At 40.5% G+C, this 19,641-nt stretch overlaps 1 protein-coding gene across 1 annotated transcript in view; it reads left to right on the top strand.

Annotated features, from left to right (window-relative positions):
- Positions 1–19,420, top strand: part of SLC6A11 (solute carrier family 6 member 11) — an 87,983-nt gene extending 68,563 nt beyond the window's left edge. Inside the window, exons 8-15 of the mRNA XM_065845536.2 lie at positions 1,916–2,019; positions 8,368–8,492; positions 9,744–9,856; positions 11,195–11,332; positions 12,520–12,622; positions 12,970–13,070; positions 13,755–13,925; positions 15,849–19,420. Coding sequence (XP_065701608.1) covers positions 1,916–2,019; positions 8,368–8,492; positions 9,744–9,856; positions 11,195–11,332; positions 12,520–12,622; positions 12,970–13,070; positions 13,755–13,925; positions 15,849–16,001 — 1,008 coding nt within the window. The 3' untranslated portion in view covers positions 16,002–19,420. The remainder of the gene's footprint in view (positions 1–1,915; positions 2,020–8,367; positions 8,493–9,743; positions 9,857–11,194; positions 11,333–12,519; positions 12,623–12,969; positions 13,071–13,754; positions 13,926–15,848) is intronic.
- Positions 19,421–19,641: the final 221 nt, after the last annotated feature.

Here is a 19,641-nt window from a genome sequence, read left to right as displayed (position 1 = left end):
GTTTTTGATGGAAGTATTAATAATGAAGTGCAACAAACACAAAGGCCTCTTCAGTCTGATTAAACTTTTATAGAATATGTGAACGTTTGCTTACAGACCATGTTTATCAACCTATTTGCACCTCTTTATGTCGAATCACTGTCAGATGTCACGGTCTTTAGGAGACTTGTTTTCTTTGAAGGAAATAGTATCAGTTATGGCCAGAATCTTGTCTGTGTTTCCAGCTGGGTCCACAGGACCTCCAGAAGGCTGTGCTGTGCTGTGCTGCTCTTCTCCAGCAGCTCAAGAGGTTCTCCCTGCAGAGTACAATCCATCTTTGCCCCCATTTCCAGTAGGCCTTGCTGTCCCAGGGATGCTGAGGTTTCTGCAGGGCGGGTGTTCCGAGGGGAAGGGCTGTGCTGCCCTGAGCGCCGTGCAGTGCCCGGCAGCACCTTGTGCAGCCGCGGGGAGGGAGGAACCAGCGGCTCTCGGGCTCCTGCTCCGCTTTCCCAGCTTTTGTTTATGTCCAAGACAATGGTGCATTTTCAGTTGACCTATGCTACTTACAGCTTTTCGGGAGCTTCCGATCTTGTTAAAGAGCCTGTCTGTCAAAAGGCTTTCTGTGTGCAGTTCTTTCCTTACCAAGTGGTGAAACTTTGAGATGTAATCAGCTGTATCTTATTCACCATGACAGCAATTCACCATTTAAGCCAGTGACGCAAATCGAATGTGATCTTAATGTAATTCCTAAACAGAAAAACTCTTAACAACTACAGAGACCAAGGTCTCACTTGATCACATGTAAAACAAACACATCCTCTTAATATACTTAGGAGTATTTGATTATTATTAGTAGTACTACTATTATTAGTCATGAAATCATGACCTCTTTCCTGTCTCAAACTCAAGCTAATGGCTACACAGCTCTTGCCTCTGGTTATCAGTTGGTGTTTTGTTACTTCTCTGAAAAGCACTTTGGTTACTCTGCTTTAAAAAAAACTTACAGAGCTCATTTGTCCCAGAAACCAGGAGTCAGAATTTATTGTATTGGAAATAAACTGCAGCTGTGTAGATGTGGGCTCTTTGTATTGCTCTCATGTGAAAACCAGGAGTTAAAAGAGGACATTAACCTCCAGTAATAATGCACACAGACTCCAGTAGAATTAAATGAACTGTTTTGTTGGAATATTTTTAAAGTGAAAAAAGCACATGTTATATTAACATTCTGAGATTTCTGTGAGGAGAATAATCTCACTTTGTCAGGTCATGCTTTCTTTTTTCATTATTATTTATTTTCTCTGATTTAGAATTTAGTATTTGCATCACTTTAGGATACAAATGTTATCATAATGATATTCTAAAGCTTGTTAAGCTCTACAGAACTTTTGTTAATTGTACAGTGATCAGAACAACCGTGTCCTCATACCTTATGGGTGTCATTAAGTATTGCTAAGAAACCCCTTTCCCTGGATAAGTACTCTCTTCTCTTTCCCCAGCTCAATTTGTATATTATCTATGAGTGGCAAATTTATCTTTAGAATATTTTTTCACACTAAATTTTAAAATTTGAGTAAATAATCATCAAATGAGAATGAGATAAGTGCAGGTGATTCTATTTAGGTTGCAATTGTTAATAAAACTGGTAAAGAATTTATACCGGGTGAGGTTTTTCTCCAGAAATTCTGTCTTTCTACTTAGATTTGGTTGCACCTGTCAAGACCGGCTGAGTTACTCCTTGTTTATACCACTGGGAAGGAGAGGGGAATTTAACACATAGCGTATTTTTTTTAACGTTGTGACTTATAAAAGGTTTGCCAGACACTATTACCCTGTACAGTTGCCTCTGCAAATTGGCAGTCAATATATGTATAAAGGTGATTCCTTCTTGACCTTTTTTAACCACTCCATTTTTTTAATATATTTTTTTCTTTTTCAGGTGTGGGTGGATGCTGGTACTCAGATATTTTTCTCTTACGCGATCTGCTTGGGGTGCTTGACAGCCCTGGGAAGTTACAACAACTATAATAATAACTGCTACAGGTAATATCTTCCACAATTTATTTTTACATTACACACACTCAGCTTCGCTCAGACAGTGCTTCCCTTTTCCTTCAGCTACTTGCATGAGTAATCATAAGCACATGTACATGTTTTTGCAGAACAGAGATCTGTAATGTTTTCTGTAATTGTTTCAGAGGAACCCTATGTGCTGTTCTCAGCCGTTTTGAGTGTATCTGACCCGTGCACAGCCATTTGCACAGTACACACAATTGCATGTATTATATGCAGAATTTCATACATGTATAATCACGTGTGCAGTATTTGATTGTAGAACATGTATCTACTTAAAAAAAAAAATCCTACCAAAAAATTATTAGAACTCATCTGAGTTTGGTCTGTGTTTTGAGTATCACTTTTCCCCATAGTTTCCTGTCTCCTAGCTAGAGCACAGCAGAAGTGAAGAGCATTTCATTGCTTATCTTCACAGAAATCAGTAAGGAAATTGCTCATGATTTCAATAGATTTTGATCTTTCCCAAATCAATGTCAAAGGGATATGACTCACACAAAATCCTCATTCTGTTTTACTGGCAAGGGTGGGAATATGAGCACTACTTTTGTCTTCTGGTATTGGTAGTTATTAAATTAGTTTTCCTACTATTCAACAACCTTCAATACAAAACAGTAAATGACAGTTTGATTGTATTGACTCCATTATGATCTCCATACAGGGAATTTAGAATTCATTTTTCTATAAAGGAAATAATACAGTCCAAAAGCAAAAGAATTGCAAACACACCACCCCCAAAGTCCAAGTACTTAAATTCTAAATTACACTTTTGCTGGGAGAGTTCAGGAGACAGTTCTAGAAAACTGCCTTATTTCAATGTTTTAGCAACAATCTGCTGTTCTGTCAGAGAAACACCGAACAGTAGAAACTCCAGACAGAGAGGGAACTGGGATACTGGAAACCACAGAGACAGAGCGGTGGATGTGGTCTGCCTGGACTTCAGTAAAGCCTTTGACACAGTCTCCCACAGCATCCTCACAGCTAAGTTGAGGAGGTGTGGTCTGGAGAATAGAGTAGTGAGATGGGTTGCACACTGGCTTAAGGAGAGAAGCCAGAGAGTGGTGGTCAATGGTGCGGAGTCCAGTTGGAGGCCAGTATCTAGTGCAGTGCCTCAGGGGTCAGTACTGGGGCCAATATTATTCAATATATTCATTAACGGTTTGGATGAGGGAATTGAGTGTACTATCAGCAAGTCTGCTGATGACACCAAGCTGGGAGGAGTGGCTGACACGCCAGAGGCTGTGCTGCCATCCAGCGGGACCTGGACAGGCTGGAGAGTTGGGCAGGGAATAACCTGATGAAATTTAACAAGGGAAGGTGTAGAGTCCTGCATCTGGGCAGGAACAACCCCAGGTTCCAGTATAGGTTGGGAAATTACGTATTAGAGAGCAGTGTAGGGGAAAGGGACCTGGGGGTCCTGGTGGACAACAGGATGACCATGAGCCAGCACTGGGCCCTTGTGGCCAGGAAGGCCAGTGGTACCTGGGGTGTATTACAAGGGGGGTGGTCAGTAGATCGAGAGAGGTCCTCCTTCCCCTCTACTCTGCCCTGGTGAGACCCCATCTGGAATATTGTGTCCAGTTCTGGGCCCCTCAGTTCAAGAAGGACAGGGAACTGCTGGAGAGAGTCCAGCACAGGGCAACAAAGATGATTAAAGGAGTGGAGCATCTCCCTTATGAAGAAAGGCTGAGGGAGCTGGGGAGCTGGGGCTCTTTAGTTTGGAGAAGAGGTGACTGAGGGGTCACTTTATTAATGTTTATAAATATATAAAGGGTGAGTGCCATGACGATGGATCCAGGCTGTTCTCAGTGGCAAACAATGATAGGACAAGGGGTAATGGGATCAAACTGGAACACAAGAGGTTCCACTTAAATTTGAGAAAAAACTTCTTCTTGGTGAGGGTGACAGAGCACTGGAACAGGCTGCCCAGGGAGGTTGTGGAGTCTCCTTCCCTGGAGACATTCAAAACCCGTCTGGACATGTTCCTGTGCGACCTCACCTAGGCGTTCCTGCTCCAGTAGGGGTGTTGGACTAGATGATCTTTTGAGGTCCCTTCCAATCCCAGACATACTGTGATACTGTAACACTGTGAATGTATCCCCAGGCTGAACTTCTCCAGAGCTGCCCAGGGGCAGTGGAGGGTTCTTGGCCATCTGAAGGTGCCAAGGAACTTAACAGCAACACAAGTTACTCTTTGCTTGGCTGTGACAGCCAAAATGCCAAATGTTTTGCTGCATAAAGTAGTGTAAGTCTCCTACAATCTTCAGTGCTGATTGACATTGTTTTCAGAATAATGATGAAGATGCCCCAGCAGAGGGTAATGAATGCCCTGCAAAACAGTGGGTAATGAACGTTTACCCTAATTAGCAAAAGTGATGTTTTAACAAAGGCGCGATTCCTTTTCTCTCTTATTTATTTTTTTTTTTATTCTTTTCCTGTTGTATCCTATTGAGCAGCTATTCTGTCACTGCCTCAAGGACTGCAATAATCTTTTTTACTATGGTTTTGTAACTCATTACAAAAAGCAGGAGTTTAGATGTGTGATTAGAGAGCTTACGCAATTTTCCTTCTTTTCCTCTGACCCAATCAGCGTAGCTTGAAAAAACAGCAGCAGCTCTCTCAAAGCTCTTGAGCAAGATGATGCAACAGGATACTTTTTACTGAATCCAGGCTTCACAATTCCTCTAACAAAACGTTTTCATGGAATTCCTGAATAGGACAGATTTTATTGTGTCCTGAAGTATCAATCTTAAGAAACATGAGGAAAGGAGTAGGACAAAAGTTAACTGCAGAAAGCAGCTGAGTTTAACAGGGCTGTTAACAGAGCAGGACATACAAAGCAGAAATGCAATGGAAAAGCAGAATTAAATTTGTATTCTAACTAGTACTTGAGAAATTCAAATCAAGCTATGGGTTTGCTTCATGCAATACCCGCAGTATCTTGTCTGATTGTAGCACCTACATTCACTCTTTTTGCAGTCTGTTCTACTAAAATCTTTTTCTAAGGGAAAGTTGCAGTGGAAAATAATGACATTGAGGTATTTTAGTGAGAAATGGAAAAAATCTAAACTACACATGGGTTTTTCTTATTAGCAACCTCATCTAATTCATTAATTTCATAAATGAATTGCAAAGAAGTCACTTCACATCTTTGAATAGGAAATGATTTCTTATTGTCATTACTTGTCTTTCATTGTAATACATTAATACAGATCCTCCCTGGATTTACAACCATTTATCTCCAAAGTGCCTCTTTGAAAAGATGAAAGGAATGGCAGTACCATCAGCAGGCAGTTGTCTTCGCTGTATAAATAAAAGAAAGATGTACTGATGTTTCCTCTAATTTTTAGCAAGCTTAGAATTCCTAATCCATTCAGACTTTTTAGGGGATGGATTAACTTTGGACAACCTTGGTAGACAGAAGAGGAAAATGATGTTGTTCCTGGTTCCCGTGCTCTGTGTTTGCAGAACGGCTCCAGGTCCCACCAGGATGACGCTCCTTGGGGCTGGAGGCGGCACCTCAGCGGGACAGTTTCAGGGATGAGTTCCATGTCCAAATCAGGGCTCAGCTGCCATGTTGCCACTGTGGTGCAGAAGATAAATGAGTGATTTCACACAGTCAGCAAATGGGCGAAACTTTTAAGCAATGAAGATGTGCCCTTTATCAAGCTTCTAGTCTAAGAGGAAAAAATTAATGGGAATTGGTCTTGAGGGGATCCACAAAGGCAGTGAATTAACTGGAGGGATGCAAAAGGCTCTGTGGGCTCTTCTCTCTAAACAGAGAAGCTCCTTAAGGAAGGCAGAATGAATTTTCAGCAGTATCCTGCCTGTCAGGCAAGGAGAGGATAAGGAATGCATGTCTTGAATTATTCAGGTGATTGGCAAGACATTCATTTGGAAGAAGGTGAAGTTTTCATAAAAATTTGAAGCTTTCCTTTCATTCAAAATCAGTTTGGGCTTTAGTGAGGCTCTGATGCCTTCCAACCAAGGATGCTTATGAAAACTGATGGAAAATTAGGTAAACCTAATGTTGTTCTTCCACTGGTTCTTGGGCATTTGTGTTTTTAAAAGTCATTGGTTTCACAATCAGTGGGTCCAGATCCCCCTCTCAGTTTTCCTTCCCGTGGCAGAAAAAAACTGAACTACAGGTTACGCACTTCCATCTAAGGGGAAAAAAAAGGCAGGAGTTTGAGTGGTTAGTAGAATTCCTGCAAAGATAAAGGAAGGATGGAAATTAAAACTGGAGGTTATCTTTTTAGTAGGACAGGAAACACTGTGAGGTCCCCAGAGAACCCTGTTTTCAGTCTGTGAATGTCTAACTAGGGAAGAAAATATGGAGCTGTGGCTCTGTCAGATGAAAAGCACAGGTACCTCACTAACTAGAGATGATGGAAACCCTCTTAGGTTCCCTTTTGCCCATTTCCTTAGAGAAATGCATATCTACCCTGGAACTATTTTGTACCAAAGCCCTGTGGTTCATGAGTCTTCCCTGTGAGTGGAGAAGTGCTGTGCTCCTCTTGTTCTCTTTTGGATGATGTGGTTATTTAGGATTGTCCAGCCTAAAGCACTTGGGCCCTCTCCTAGGACCTTCCTTCCAGAGGAAGCAGCAGAAACTGCCAGGGGCACTCAAGGTGACACGGAACAACGTGTTTCCACCTCAAGCCTTTTTCTCAAGGTTAGGAAATAGCAACTCTCAAACGTCATGTGCCACATCATTCACCAGAAAAAAATACCTTGTTGTTTGGATTGCATTTGAAGCCTGGGAGTTAGCTAAGACAAACTTTATCTGCAGAAAACAGGCTGGTGAGCAGCCAGCTCCAGCCCACTGAAATAGTATCTCTTTTTTTTTTTATTATTCTTTTTTTCCCCAAAGGATTTAAAAATACATCTTTCTGACATCTCTTATTGACAGGGTTTCATCTCAGTTTTAATTTCTCAGCATTGAATTCACCAGTATCTTAGGTGAGATAGGCTGGGTAAGAATCTCTCCAGAGCTACCTCAGTGCTGAAATACACTGAGAAGAATGGATAGGATGAGGATCTTTTTCCTTGTTTTATTTTTCTGCAAAGCACAGAGAAATCCATGCTCCTGTTTGCTTTCTTTTGGATTGCTCTTTTGCTTTAAAACATCTCAAACAAGCAACAGGCCAGAGAGATTACCATAGAAGTTCTGCCGGAATATATGCTAGGACTTAAAAAATATGAATTGTCTCTGATTCTCACAAAATAACTACAAATCTGTGACAAAGATGCGGATTGCTATTGCAGATGTGGATTCAGAACCTTAGATTTTACAGGGTCATTTCTTCTCATGGATAGCTTGCACAAACATTTGCTTCAGAGCTGGAGTAGGATGGGAATAACCCAGACTAAGGTTTAGGCTTGACAGAGCCACAGTCTTGACTTGTGTTTCAGTGGTTTGGAATCCTCATTTACTTTCCGATATCTAGGTTAGATTATTACTTTCTCAAGTACAGAGCTGTCTCTCTTAAAAGACTGACCGTCAAGATAAATCATTCCTACCGCATCGCCCGTCGAGCCTGAAGTGCTGTCTGAAAGCAGGATGAACAACAGCGTTTCACTGGGGAAAAAACTCACCTTTCTGCAAGAGTATTTTTGCTTTTTTAAAAGCAATTTACTGTTAACGACATTTGCACTCTGGGAAAAGAAATATTTCTTCACCTTGGCCTTGTAATTGTCGTTGTTTGATGTGTAGGATACATAGGTCAAGAGAGGTCAGTGTCCCTGCACTGTCTTTGCACTTTTTTAGGCATATACACACTTCTTAGATTATGTATGGTGCTTTTCATTAGCACAGCTCTTTAAAAAGTTAATAAACCAAACTGGAGTTGTACTTTTGTACAGATATATATTGCAAATATACTGTAACTGGAATAGAATTAGCTGAGATCTGACCATAGGGATTTTTTTCTAGGAAACACGTTATCACCATTTTATGTAGTTTACAAATGAGTTCATGTACTCTGGAATACGTAATTACAACTACTATAGAAAAAAATGTTCTTAACACCATTCTTATAGAATTTTTACATGTTTTTTTTTAAAGATTCTATTGAAAACCAGTGAGTAGCAACAGGTTTGCAACTCAACAAATGAAACCACAAGCAAGGGCATTAAGGTGGTATCTTCCTGCAAATGGTTATGCCCAACTGATTTCTCTCAGGTGCAGGATCAGTTGGGAGTTTGCTCTTAATGAGCAACCAAACATCCAGTCCTGTAGCTTGGGGTTCCATTTGGTCTATGAAAGAAACCCATGTTCTGGAGATCAACTGCAGTGTTTTTTATTTATATTTTCAGAGACTGCATCATGCTCTGCTGCTTGAACAGTGGCACAAGCTTTGTTGCTGGTTTTGCTATCTTTTCAGTTCTTGGATTTATGGCTTATGAACAAGGCGTGCCCATTGCAGAAGTTGCAGAATCAGGTAAGATCCAAAAGCAGTCTGAGTTAACAAAAAATGCCCAGATGTTGCTGTCAGACAACTTAGTCTGTTTATGTCTTATGGTCTTTTCAGATAGTTTTAAAAAAACTCCTCTAAAAACCCTGTTACCCAGCTCTTTAGAATAACTGCTATAAGAACAATTCTTAACTGTTTTTATGGTCATACTTTTATGTGTGAAAAATACTAATTTACTGTGCATAGCATGAAATTAATGAAGTTAAAGAGCTCTTGTAACACAAACTTTCTCCAGCTGAGCATCCGGAAGATTGTTTAGCAGAGAGATATCGCTCAGTTAGGCCCCTTGATGTTACATCCTCATGAAAGGAGTATTAGAGTATTCAGTTTTCTTTAAATGAGACAGACCAAAATCCACAGAGAGAGATATGTTCCTTCTGAAAAATAAGTAATTAAAGTAATGAGAAATCAGCTATTTAGAAGAAATCTTCGGGAATCCTCTGAAGTCTTGCTTAATGTGAACTATCCAAATACAGATTTCTCAGTGTCAGACGGTTAATGCCATCTCCTGATGTCAGTAAGTTTTTTTCCCAGGGACATACACTGACACACTCTGGTTGATTAAGTATAAAAGTTCTTGTTGTTGCAAAAATATTCTGTTTGAAAGATTTCTGTAAATACGCAGCCAATGAATGAATGTTTTGTGCCAGCAGCAGCACTCAAAAATGCAGAGCAGATTTTGAACAAACCAGTAGACTTGTACCACGTATGGCTTCCAAGATGCAGTTCTTACTGTTGACGGCATTTGTGCACGAAATGTCAGATATAGTGCTGTCTCAGGAAAAAAAAGATTCCAGAATATGTTAATAAGTTATATAAGGCAATAACAGGACCACATACTATTTTTTATTCAGGTGTGTGTGTCTTGCTGTACATCTACACAAAGGAAGTGATGTCTTAACAGAAGTCTTGACCCTCAAACATTTGGACAGGACATAGGCAGCATTGATGTGCCAACAAGTCTTCATTAGTGATTAGCTTAAGCACCAAATACTCAGAGATGTAGAGCTTGTGAAGGTTGTCAGCCTTGTATTGAGCTCCTTTTATCTGCTGTGCGAGCTCTGTTCTGCAGTAGCCATAATGCCGCTGTTAGCAATGCTGTTCTTCCACAAACCTGAACAGCAGCACCGTAATGGGCTGTTCCGAGGAAAGGTAACTCCATCTCAGCCGGACCCTGTACACAAGTATGAATATTTTCTTTCTTTTCTTCTTTTTCAGGACCAGGACTTGCATTCATTGCTTACCCTAAAGCTGTCACCATGATGCCTCTTTCTCCTCTGTGGGCAACCCTGTTCTTCATGATGCTCATATTCCTTGGATTAGATAGTCAGGTATGAAACAAACGCTATTTAAATATTTTGTCAGATTCCATAGCACGTGTTTATCAGCATCCCTGCTGTAAACACCATCTAACCTGATGAAAGAATGAACACTAATGTAATTCTTTGCGTAAAACCATTGATGCAAGTTCCCTATTTTAAATGTTAGTTATGTGATGCTGGAGATTCCTTTATAATTTATTCTGAACACTGATTTGGCCTGACTGTAGTTTTCATTCTTAACATGGAAATCAGCCTGAACTTAAACATGGGTGATTAAAATTCATAGCTCTGTAAAATACCAGTGTGTCTTCTTTTAAAGCACGTCACAATGAATTCTGAAACTGAATATCGGATAGTGATAATGTAAGTTCCTGTGGTGCATTTATACTTCAGGATACCACAGCAAGAGATGGGTAGTCATATTCTGCAGCACAGTGACAGCACAGAAGTTGTCCTTCTTAGGTGATCACAAAAATTGTGAAAGCTGTTTGATTAAAAATATTTTTGGCATGCATCTCAGCTCTCAGCACGATTTGGTTCAGAAAGTTTATGATTGTATACTGTACAATAAAGCTGTTCAGTGCCTATTTTGCATGACATTTCCAATCATTAAACTTAATGTTTTAATAAGCGCTCTTTTTCCTAATCTAACAGATTTTTTAAAGTCTTTTTTTAAAATGAGCAATTCCCAAATTCTACCCTGGACTGTTCCAATGAAGCAGGCTTTATATTGTCAACATTTGCCTGTTCATTTTATTGCCCATTTTAGAAATCTTGCTCCAGAGCTCTGAGAATGTAAGAATGTTCCTTCCCTCCTTCACTAGATGTACCTGGCTTGGGCCTGTAATAGCTTTGTGGAACTTTTCTCTTCTGTAAAACAGGGAGAACTTGTACAAAACCCCCGCTGCAGTGGATTTAGCAGCACTTGAAGGTGCACGGCCCTGCAGAGCGTTCCTGTGAGCGCCAGCAGGGCAGGATGGCAGAGGGAAATGCTGCTGCTGCAGACCTGTGAATAGTTTGGTGGTTATTTACGTCCCATTCAAGCCACATTTGAAAGATTTAACCTTTATGTAATCCATCTGCTACAGGACAAATACACTGTGAGGTAATATTAGTGGACTGAACTGTTAGAATTTGGTGGTGGACTGGAAATATATAACTTTGGACCTTTTCTTTCCTAAATGATGTTACTCTCAGTTTGGGCTCCTGCTTATAGAGTGTCCCCAGGGGTCATTCAGTCTCTATGATGAGAATACAGAACATACTTGAAGTGTTTGGTACTGAATCCAAATCCCAGCAGCAGATGACATGTGTATTTCATTTGTACTTTCCTGTCATTTGTTCCAGTTCGTGTGTGTTGAAAGCCTCGTGACCGCTGTTGTAGATATGTACCCAAAGGTTTTCCGAAGGGGCTACAGAAGAGAACTGCTGATTCTCGGCCTTTCCATTGTGTCGTACTTCATTGGCCTGATCATGTTAACTGAGGTAAGATGTGCTTTGCCGTACTACTGCAGAAAAGGTGAAATGGATTTATGTTTATAATCATAACAAATAAAATGCAAGAATATTTGCTATAGACAAACTTCATTGGTAAGAATATGACTCCATAGTACTTGAGAGACTGTCCCCAACTACTGTGTAACATTTGAAATGTGAAATGTATCCTCAGTTTTTCAGTTTAGCTTAGGAAATATTTTAATCAAAGTTACGTAGCCAAGGAACTTCCATCTGCTTTGCACCAGCCAGCCAGATATACTGCTCGTGGCTTCTGCTTCCTTACTGTGGGCAGAGCAGTCTGCAAACTGCATGTTGGAAGAGTAGATCAATAAAGAAGATGAAGTGAAAATAGAAAACTAAAACGTTTTTTATTTTTATATCACCAGGCCAGGTCAATCAATAGAGCCAATCTCTGAGCAGAAATTGCTTTGGTAAGAATAAGAAAACCAACCAACCAATAACAAAAACAAACAAACAAAAAACAAACAAACACCCAAAAAATTCAAACAAACCAGGGTACTTGCTTTGGGATGTTCTAAACCAAAAATTCTGAGGGTGTCAGTCCATCCCATGATCCAGCACGCCTCCCACTACTCTGTTTAGTACCCAGCCTGGGGGGACTCTGGGATCCTTTGGTACTTAGTTTAGTTTTGCTGCTCAGTGCCTGCTTTGCAGAGCCAGTTCTATCAGCTGCCTTCCTCTCCTTCATGTTACCTGCTCAAAAAAGCCAGAAGATGGGCAGAGTCCTCACCCCCGTGTTCCTCCGCTTGCTGGGCTGCTAGAGCTCCCTGTACCAGGGAGCGAGGCAAAGAGAAAAGTCTCATGTCTGAAGAACTGGAGAATTAAATGTCTGTGGAATGTTTGCTGAGGAAGCCTGGCTGTAGTAACCATGAAGGGCCAAGACACGTCTCAGTGGTGCAGCAATCTCATCTGGGGTCACAGTATTGAGCTGGCATAGGGAATGATCTTAAATGCTAGGGACAAAAAAAAAATCTTCCATAATAAAAAAACACAGAGAAATTAATATTCTTTGTTCAAGAAGGAACCAACTTCAGTAGGAAGACTGGCAGGGAACCAACAGATTGACTGTGTAATTAAAGCCAAATTTGTTATGAAATATTCCTCCTGGTGCCAACACAATATTTTTTTTCCCTTTTTCTGGTTTTGTCTTTCAGGGTGGGATGTACGTCTTCCAGTTATTTGACTCTTACGCAGCTAGTGGCATGTGCCTTCTTTTTGTTGCCATATTTGAATGTGTCTGCATAGGCTGGGTTTATGGTGAGTTGCTGAAAATTGCTCTGGTTTTGAGTTTTTATGAAAGTTTTCCGTTTGCACAAAAGCAATGTGAAAGCCTTGTACCTTTATGGAGTGGGGCCCTGCACATTCCCATGCCTTACGAAAAGTCAGGAATGCCTTTCTTTTCCATTGTAAATGACGTGAATATTGGAATTGATTTATTTTTCTTCCCGTTGGCCCTTGCTAGGACTGACCTCCCCCTTCCTTCCCCAAGGAAGTCCTCAGCTGCCCGAGGAAGCAGGGCTGGGAATAAGTCTGTCTTCCTCTCAAAAAAGGCTGGACATTCTACATCTGCTTTTTGTTTGGTTTGTTGTTTTGTTTTTGGGCAGGCAGCAATCGCTTTTATGAAAACATTGAAGATATGATTGGGTACAAACCACTGACATTGATTAAATGGTGCTGGATGGTCTTAACTCCAGGTATCTGCGCAGTAAGTACAGAATAGCCAAATAACTCAGTTTAGACATAAAGAGGGTTTTCTGTGCATATTTTTAGAATTTTGCTGCTGCTAATAGTTTACAATGGTTGAGAAAAACACCTGGTGATTTGTAGCATATGTTTTAATTAAAAACACTCTGTAGGATCTGTTAAAATTGTTAAACATTCTGTGAATCATGAGAAATGTTAGTATATACAATAACAGGAAAAATATAAACTCAGGGCCCTAAATGAACATTTGACAATACAACTGAGGAGCTGGCCTGCAGAACTGCAGATATGGACAGTAGGTTAAGACACCTTTGAAAATTCTGGCTTTCCTTTTTGATCGTGACAGGTTGGACAGAACACAGCTGGTATTAATCACAGCTGGTTCATGGTACTGTTTGCCATCAAAGTGCAGGTTTTATTGTCATCAAGAGGTAAATAGGATTTAAACTTGCAAGTTTGTTCATTCCAGTTGAAAATACTGAGATGTTATTTAAGCTGTACATAAAAAAAGATACTGCTGGTTGTTGGGGGTCTTTGTTTTGTGTATATGGGTTTTTTTCTCAGACTGAAACCTTACCTCTGCTTGCCATCTTTAGGAAGACTGGTCTTGCCTAAACAATTTTGTTCTTGTTACATAGGAAGTGCTTTTCCAAATACTACTAATGATATTCTCTGCTTATTTCAGGGAATCTTTATCTTTTTCCTGGTGAAATACAAGCCTTTGAAATACAATAATGTATATATATACCCTGACTGGGGCTATGGGATAGGGTGGTTGATGGCGCTCTCTTCCATGATCTGTATCCCTTTGTGGATCTGCATTAAGCTGTGGAAGACAGAAGGCACTTTCATAGAGGTAAGATGTATTTTCAGATTAATAATACTGAAAAAAAAAAAGAATGGGAAGGGAATATGTATCCTCACCTGCATGAGACTAAGCACAGCTTAATCCAAAAGCAATGTCACGTACCTGTGCCAGTGGCAGCCTGGGATCAGTCACTGGTAGAAAAGGGCATCTGAATTTTCTCTATTTTCTTCTGAATTTCTTTTTTTGTGTGTGTATGTAAACTAACTAATACTATAGCTTTAAGGTGCTCTGTTCCTGTTCAATTTGTAGCTTAAAATGTCTGTAACATCAGCCAAATCCCTCCAGAAGGTTTGTAGCAGCCATTCACTCAGGTCAGCTGCCTTCTTTCCATGTTTTGCTAACAAGTGTTTGCGCTGCCAGGATTTTCTTCCAGGAGCTGGGTAGCAAACACTCACATTTGTCTTCTGGACAGTTTTCCTGATTACAGTTGTCTAAGTGAGAAATAGAGGCAAAAAGAAATACTCAGTGCAATTTACTAACATTTGGTATCAGGTTATCTCAGGTCTAAGCTGAAGTTAAAATCATTAAATATAAGACCTTTTCTCCAAAGCAAGACAGTGAGGATGGCTATAATGGAAGAACAAGAATATAAATCTTATTCAGTCATTTGGGATTTCTCATATTGCAAAAAAGCCTAGTTCTGTCATCTGGAGCTTTTTAGATACTAGTCAGGAAAAACAGTTATCCCAGCATTGCCTCCTTCTGTCTCTATACGTATATGGAAAGGACTTTATTCAGTCCCTTGCATGCTTTCTCAGTCATTCTGATATTCTCTAGGATAATGCCAACGTGAAGAACAAGACAGTAGGAATTTCTGTGCCTGGGCTGCCCTGGGGCTCGTTAACTCCTCTGTCCCTTTTGGAGGATGTGTGTGACAGTGTGCACCCACCCCTCTGAGATCACCCTCCATCAGAACCAGGGGGTGACACTGAATGGACTGGGGTGTACTCGGTGCAATAGGTGCTGATTTCTGGACTGGAGAAGCAAACATGCGACTTATTGTGCTGGCTGATGGCACTCCGTAATGAAATGACTCCATTCAGCTGATTAAATACAGCCTGGAGTCTACCTAGGACACCTTTACTGGGGGTATATAAACAAAACATGAATTGTCCATAATACAGTTTTCTTAGCATGTCAAAAGAAAATTTGCACAAATCTTAACATTAAATGTTTCCTTAATGCATCACCCTTACCCTGTCTCTGCAGGTGAACAGACTTTGTTTACAGAACCTTGTTTTGCATTGCCTTGTAGTCTGAAGCATTGCAGACAGGTCGTTATCTCTTCCGTACATGAATGACGAGAGTGGTTTTTTAATTACAGTTGGGAGCTTCTCAGGAAGCCAAGTTCCTGCAATATCTCTGCTCCCCAGGCTGTGAGCAGCAGCGTTGCCACTGATCTGCTTATTGCTAGAAAAGAGAGAGTTCTCAGCTAACCATGTATATTTTTCTTTTGTTCTTGGTTGTAGCTTAATACACTTTGACAGTCTCTCGTTTGTTTTTTGTTTGGTTTTGTTGTGGTGGTTTTGGTGGTTTTTTTTCAGTTGAGTTTTTTTGTTGTTGTGTGTTTGGTGCTTTGGTTGGTTGGTTTGGTTTTTTCAGTCTATATCCCTTGACTACACCATGGGAAGCAAACCGTTCCCGTGTAAGAGGCCTCACCCCAGAGCATTGTGCTGAGTTTCTTCGGTGGAAAAGGGATGTTACTCTAACTCAGCATGAAAATTCACATTGTCTTCACCTTCATTCTGTAGCCTGTGGTCTGGTGTGATTTGTAATGAACTGGCATGCAGTTTTACAGAGAAATGAGAAGCAGACATGCAAGAGAAGAGGTTTTTACAGTCAATCTGTTTCAGAAATGTGTGTCTGTGACCAAGGAAAATATAATGATTTCCATTTCCTCAAATTTTCTAGAAATTCCGGAAGCTGATTACACCTAGCTCAGACCTGAAAATGCGAGGGAAGCTTGGAGGAGGAGCCTACGTTGCAGCAATAAATGACTACGATGCCAAACTGAAAGGAGATGGCGCCATTTCAACCATTACAGAGAAGGAGACACATTTCTGAAGGAACTATATTTTTCTTTTTTTTTTTTCTTTTTTTTCTTTTTTTTTCCTCTTTTTTTTTGTATAAATAAATAAATAAATTCACTTAATTATAGAGGCTGGCTTGTTTTGCACAAGATTTTATTAACCAGTTAATTTTAAAGTGAAAATTGTATACTTGTTTAAAAGTGATTTTTTAAAATTACTATGTAAGTATCAATCATGCAAAAGAAAAAGAAATAGTATTATATGGTATGTTAGTGATGACTTCTTGTAATATGGTGATTTCAGTAGATTTTTTTTTCAGAAGTTAGAGGGACCAGTATAATGTGCTGTACAACTTTTCTACTTTGATTTCTGGCAGGTGTAACGTTGTATAGATATACGCATTCTAATCTGTAAGCATTTCAGACCATTTCAGCTTTTCATGTATGTATATAAAGGGGACCAGAATGTCCTTTTGTTTCTATTGGAGAAAATTGTGAGGGGCAAGGGGGATGACTCGTAACGGTTGGTGCGTGTTCCTCTGTGTCCAACGATCCCTCAGCCGGAGGGAGCCGTCCCAGGCTTAGGCCAGGGCAGCTGTAAGCTGAGCTCTGCGCCTAACAAAGCTTGGCCATCAGGGCAGGTCTGGTGAAGCCAGCAGGAAGCAGCACCTCAGCAGCTCCCACCACCTTCACTCCACCCTCCACGTGCTTCAGCAGGTCTAAAACTGTGGTGGAATGCACCCACTTTCGAGTCACTGTTTTTCTGGAGATTGGATAGAGAATGTTTCTTATGAGCTATGAATTTTGCTGCTTTTGTAATTTAATGGTCTCTGTGATGATGGGTACTGCTTCAGGAGACCTCGAAAGCTTTTTCATTTTCTTTAGTGTCTGGGTGGCCAGTCCTTGGTTTTGGTTGACACTTCCCAGCCCCTGAAGTGAAATGTCTTTGCCTAAGCTTGTACAACAGGAGATCAAGGGCACTTTAAACACATGGAGACATTTTGAGGAAAAAAAAAGAACAGGTTTTGAGCTCCGCTCACCTTGGCCTCTCTGTCTGTCTCTTCATCTGTTTGCAGTCTGTCTGTCTGCACATCTACTCATTCCCCTCAAAAGACATCAAGGACCCTGTAAGGCCAGTGTGTAGCACTGTATTGCATTTCTCAGCTTCAAGGTAATTCTAGATACGCTCAGATTAGGCCCTGATTGCTTTACCCTGAATGGTATCGGGAGTTGCACTGAAGTCAGAATAGGAGTGGAAGGCCAGACTGATTGGTCCTTAATCATAGAATCACAGAACACCAGGTTGGAAGGGACCTCAAGGATCATCTGGTCCCATTTGTCTTGGCAAAAGCTCAGTCTAGAAAAGCTGGCCCACCACCCTGTCCTGCTGAATCTTAAACATGCCCAATGTGAGGAAATCCACCACTTCCTTGGGGAGATGAATCTCTACAAGAGTTCTGGGAGGTGATTTATATATGGTGCAGATGAAGGAATTAAGACAGGGATGTCGTGTCTTGTGTAATTACTCCTACACAGTCCTAAAATGACATTCGGCCCTTTGAAGGCAACCATGAGGCTGATGTGGCCCCTGGTGAATATTAGTTTGACACACTTGCTTTGACTTATCTGTTTGGTTTTGTGTTTTTTGTTTTTTGTTTTTTTTTTTTTCTTCTGCCAATATTCCAAACCCTATTGCTTGTTCTGGACTTTTTTTTTTTTTCCCCTTGTTCTGGTTTTGATTACTGGTTGTCTGCGAAAGCTGTGGAGGAACACTGTACTCCACAGTATCTGAAGGGGAGAGACAAGCAACAGCCTAAAGCAGCTCAGAAGTAATCATGAAATCTGCTGTCTTCTCTGCAATGCAAAATCACCAAAGTTCAGATAGCGACATCTGCAGTTAGTAGAAACAGAAGTGGCTGCTGGCCGCCTACAGAGCAAAATGTGTCACTAAAGTTCCTAAGTGTATCTTACATAGAACTGTACATGTAGTCAGCATTTCTTTGAAATTTTATGGTTACATCTTAAAAAAGCATTTTCGTAGAATCACTTTGTCTGAAGTCACATCATTAAATCCAATATATCTGTTAACTTTTAATTCATCTTATTTGTATTTTTAATGTGGTAAGATGAAAGTCTAAGAGAGACCTTCTCTACCACAATTCTACTTAAAATATTGCAAGTCCTGCTGGCCTTTGCAAGTTTCCATCATTAGGTGCTTAGGAAAGGCCGTTCTGGAGGGGCCTGCCTGGATGGAGGTGCAGCCCCAGCACCTGGTGCCTGCTGAGCTCCCTCAGGGGCCTCCAGGGTGGCACCCACAACAGGAGGTCACCAGTGAAAATCACAGTCCCCTTGGAAACTGATACTTCGAAAGAGAAATGCTCCCAGAACTGAAACCACAGGTTGAGTTAAATAATACAACGAAGCAACTGAAAGCTACACAATGACATTGAAGAGTGCCCACTCCAAAACCTTAACATTTTTGGAAATTCTAATGAGTCATAAATATTTCAAATCCAGTGTCCCTTTCTGGTCTTTCCACCCAGCAGAGCTGCAGAACTGAGGCCCCAAAACCACATACTAGCCTTGGGATGGGTTATGCTCCCTCCCAGAGTAAACACCAACGCATTTTTCGATCAGTGAAGGATGTGCATGTGTAGATGCTCTGTGAGGTTACTCTGGGCCTTGATTTCAATGGCATTACCTTCAGCAACCAGGACTCCCCGTGAACATTGACAGTAAAGTGTGCTAAGAGGGGGGACCCACCCCACTCAACTGGCCACCGTTAGACACAAAATGAAAATCTCAGACGACTCAAGGTTGCCCTTTGAATCATAACACGCTCTTGTAGCAGGAAACATCGACTTCCAGAGTTTAGCTTGTCAATGTACTTTGACCTCATCCAAACATCTCCACAGGAACGACGGACTTGCTATGGAACACGCTTTCTATTCTGCTGCTATGAACCATTTCACCTGTAGCTTTATACACATACATATGGTTTGGTGTGGTCTCAAATATTATACAGTATTACTAATGTGTTGTGCTTGTAAATGTATGCATTTAATATCTGACTTGTTTAACATCACTGATTTTTAAAAATATATTTTTCTTTTGTGGGGAGGGGTGAGGGAGGGTAAATTTCCTACTAGTGTATGTGGTTTGTGGTTTTGTTTTGCCTTTTTGTTTGTCTTCTGGGTTTTTTTTTTTGAAACAATATGAAGGGGAAAATGAAAAAACAACTATATCGTGGTGATTTTTTTATGCAGTAGAAACAATGTTGCCCTTTTCTGAAATATCTGCAGTATTATTAAATATAATACAATAAAAGTGAACAACTGCTAAGGTTTATGTAACATTTGACACAAAGAAAGGTTCTGTTTGGTTTTGGAGGGCACAAGATTTTGTCTGCTTGTTTTCAAAAATTAAAGGAAATGGGCAAAACCCATTCTGTGTATTTTAGTTTTTATCAGTGTATTTTATATGACTCTCACCTAACAAATTAAATAACCACAACCACCCTGTTAGGGCAGATGTCCCTTGATTTTAGATGGGGAACTTAGAAACAGAACTAGCAACTTTGGGCGCATCCAATAAATCTGTGGCTGAAGCAAACTGAAGTTTCCTGATCTTACAACTTCATGTCACCGTTATTTAATATAAATCCATGTTGCCATG

This window comes from Patagioenas fasciata, chromosome 10, assembly GCF_037038585.1.
Source record: "Patagioenas fasciata isolate bPatFas1 chromosome 10, bPatFas1.hap1, whole genome shotgun sequence".
NCBI lineage: Eukaryota > Metazoa > Chordata > Aves > Columbiformes > Columbidae > Patagioenas > Patagioenas fasciata.
This window is presented reverse-complemented; position numbering and strand designations above follow the sequence as displayed.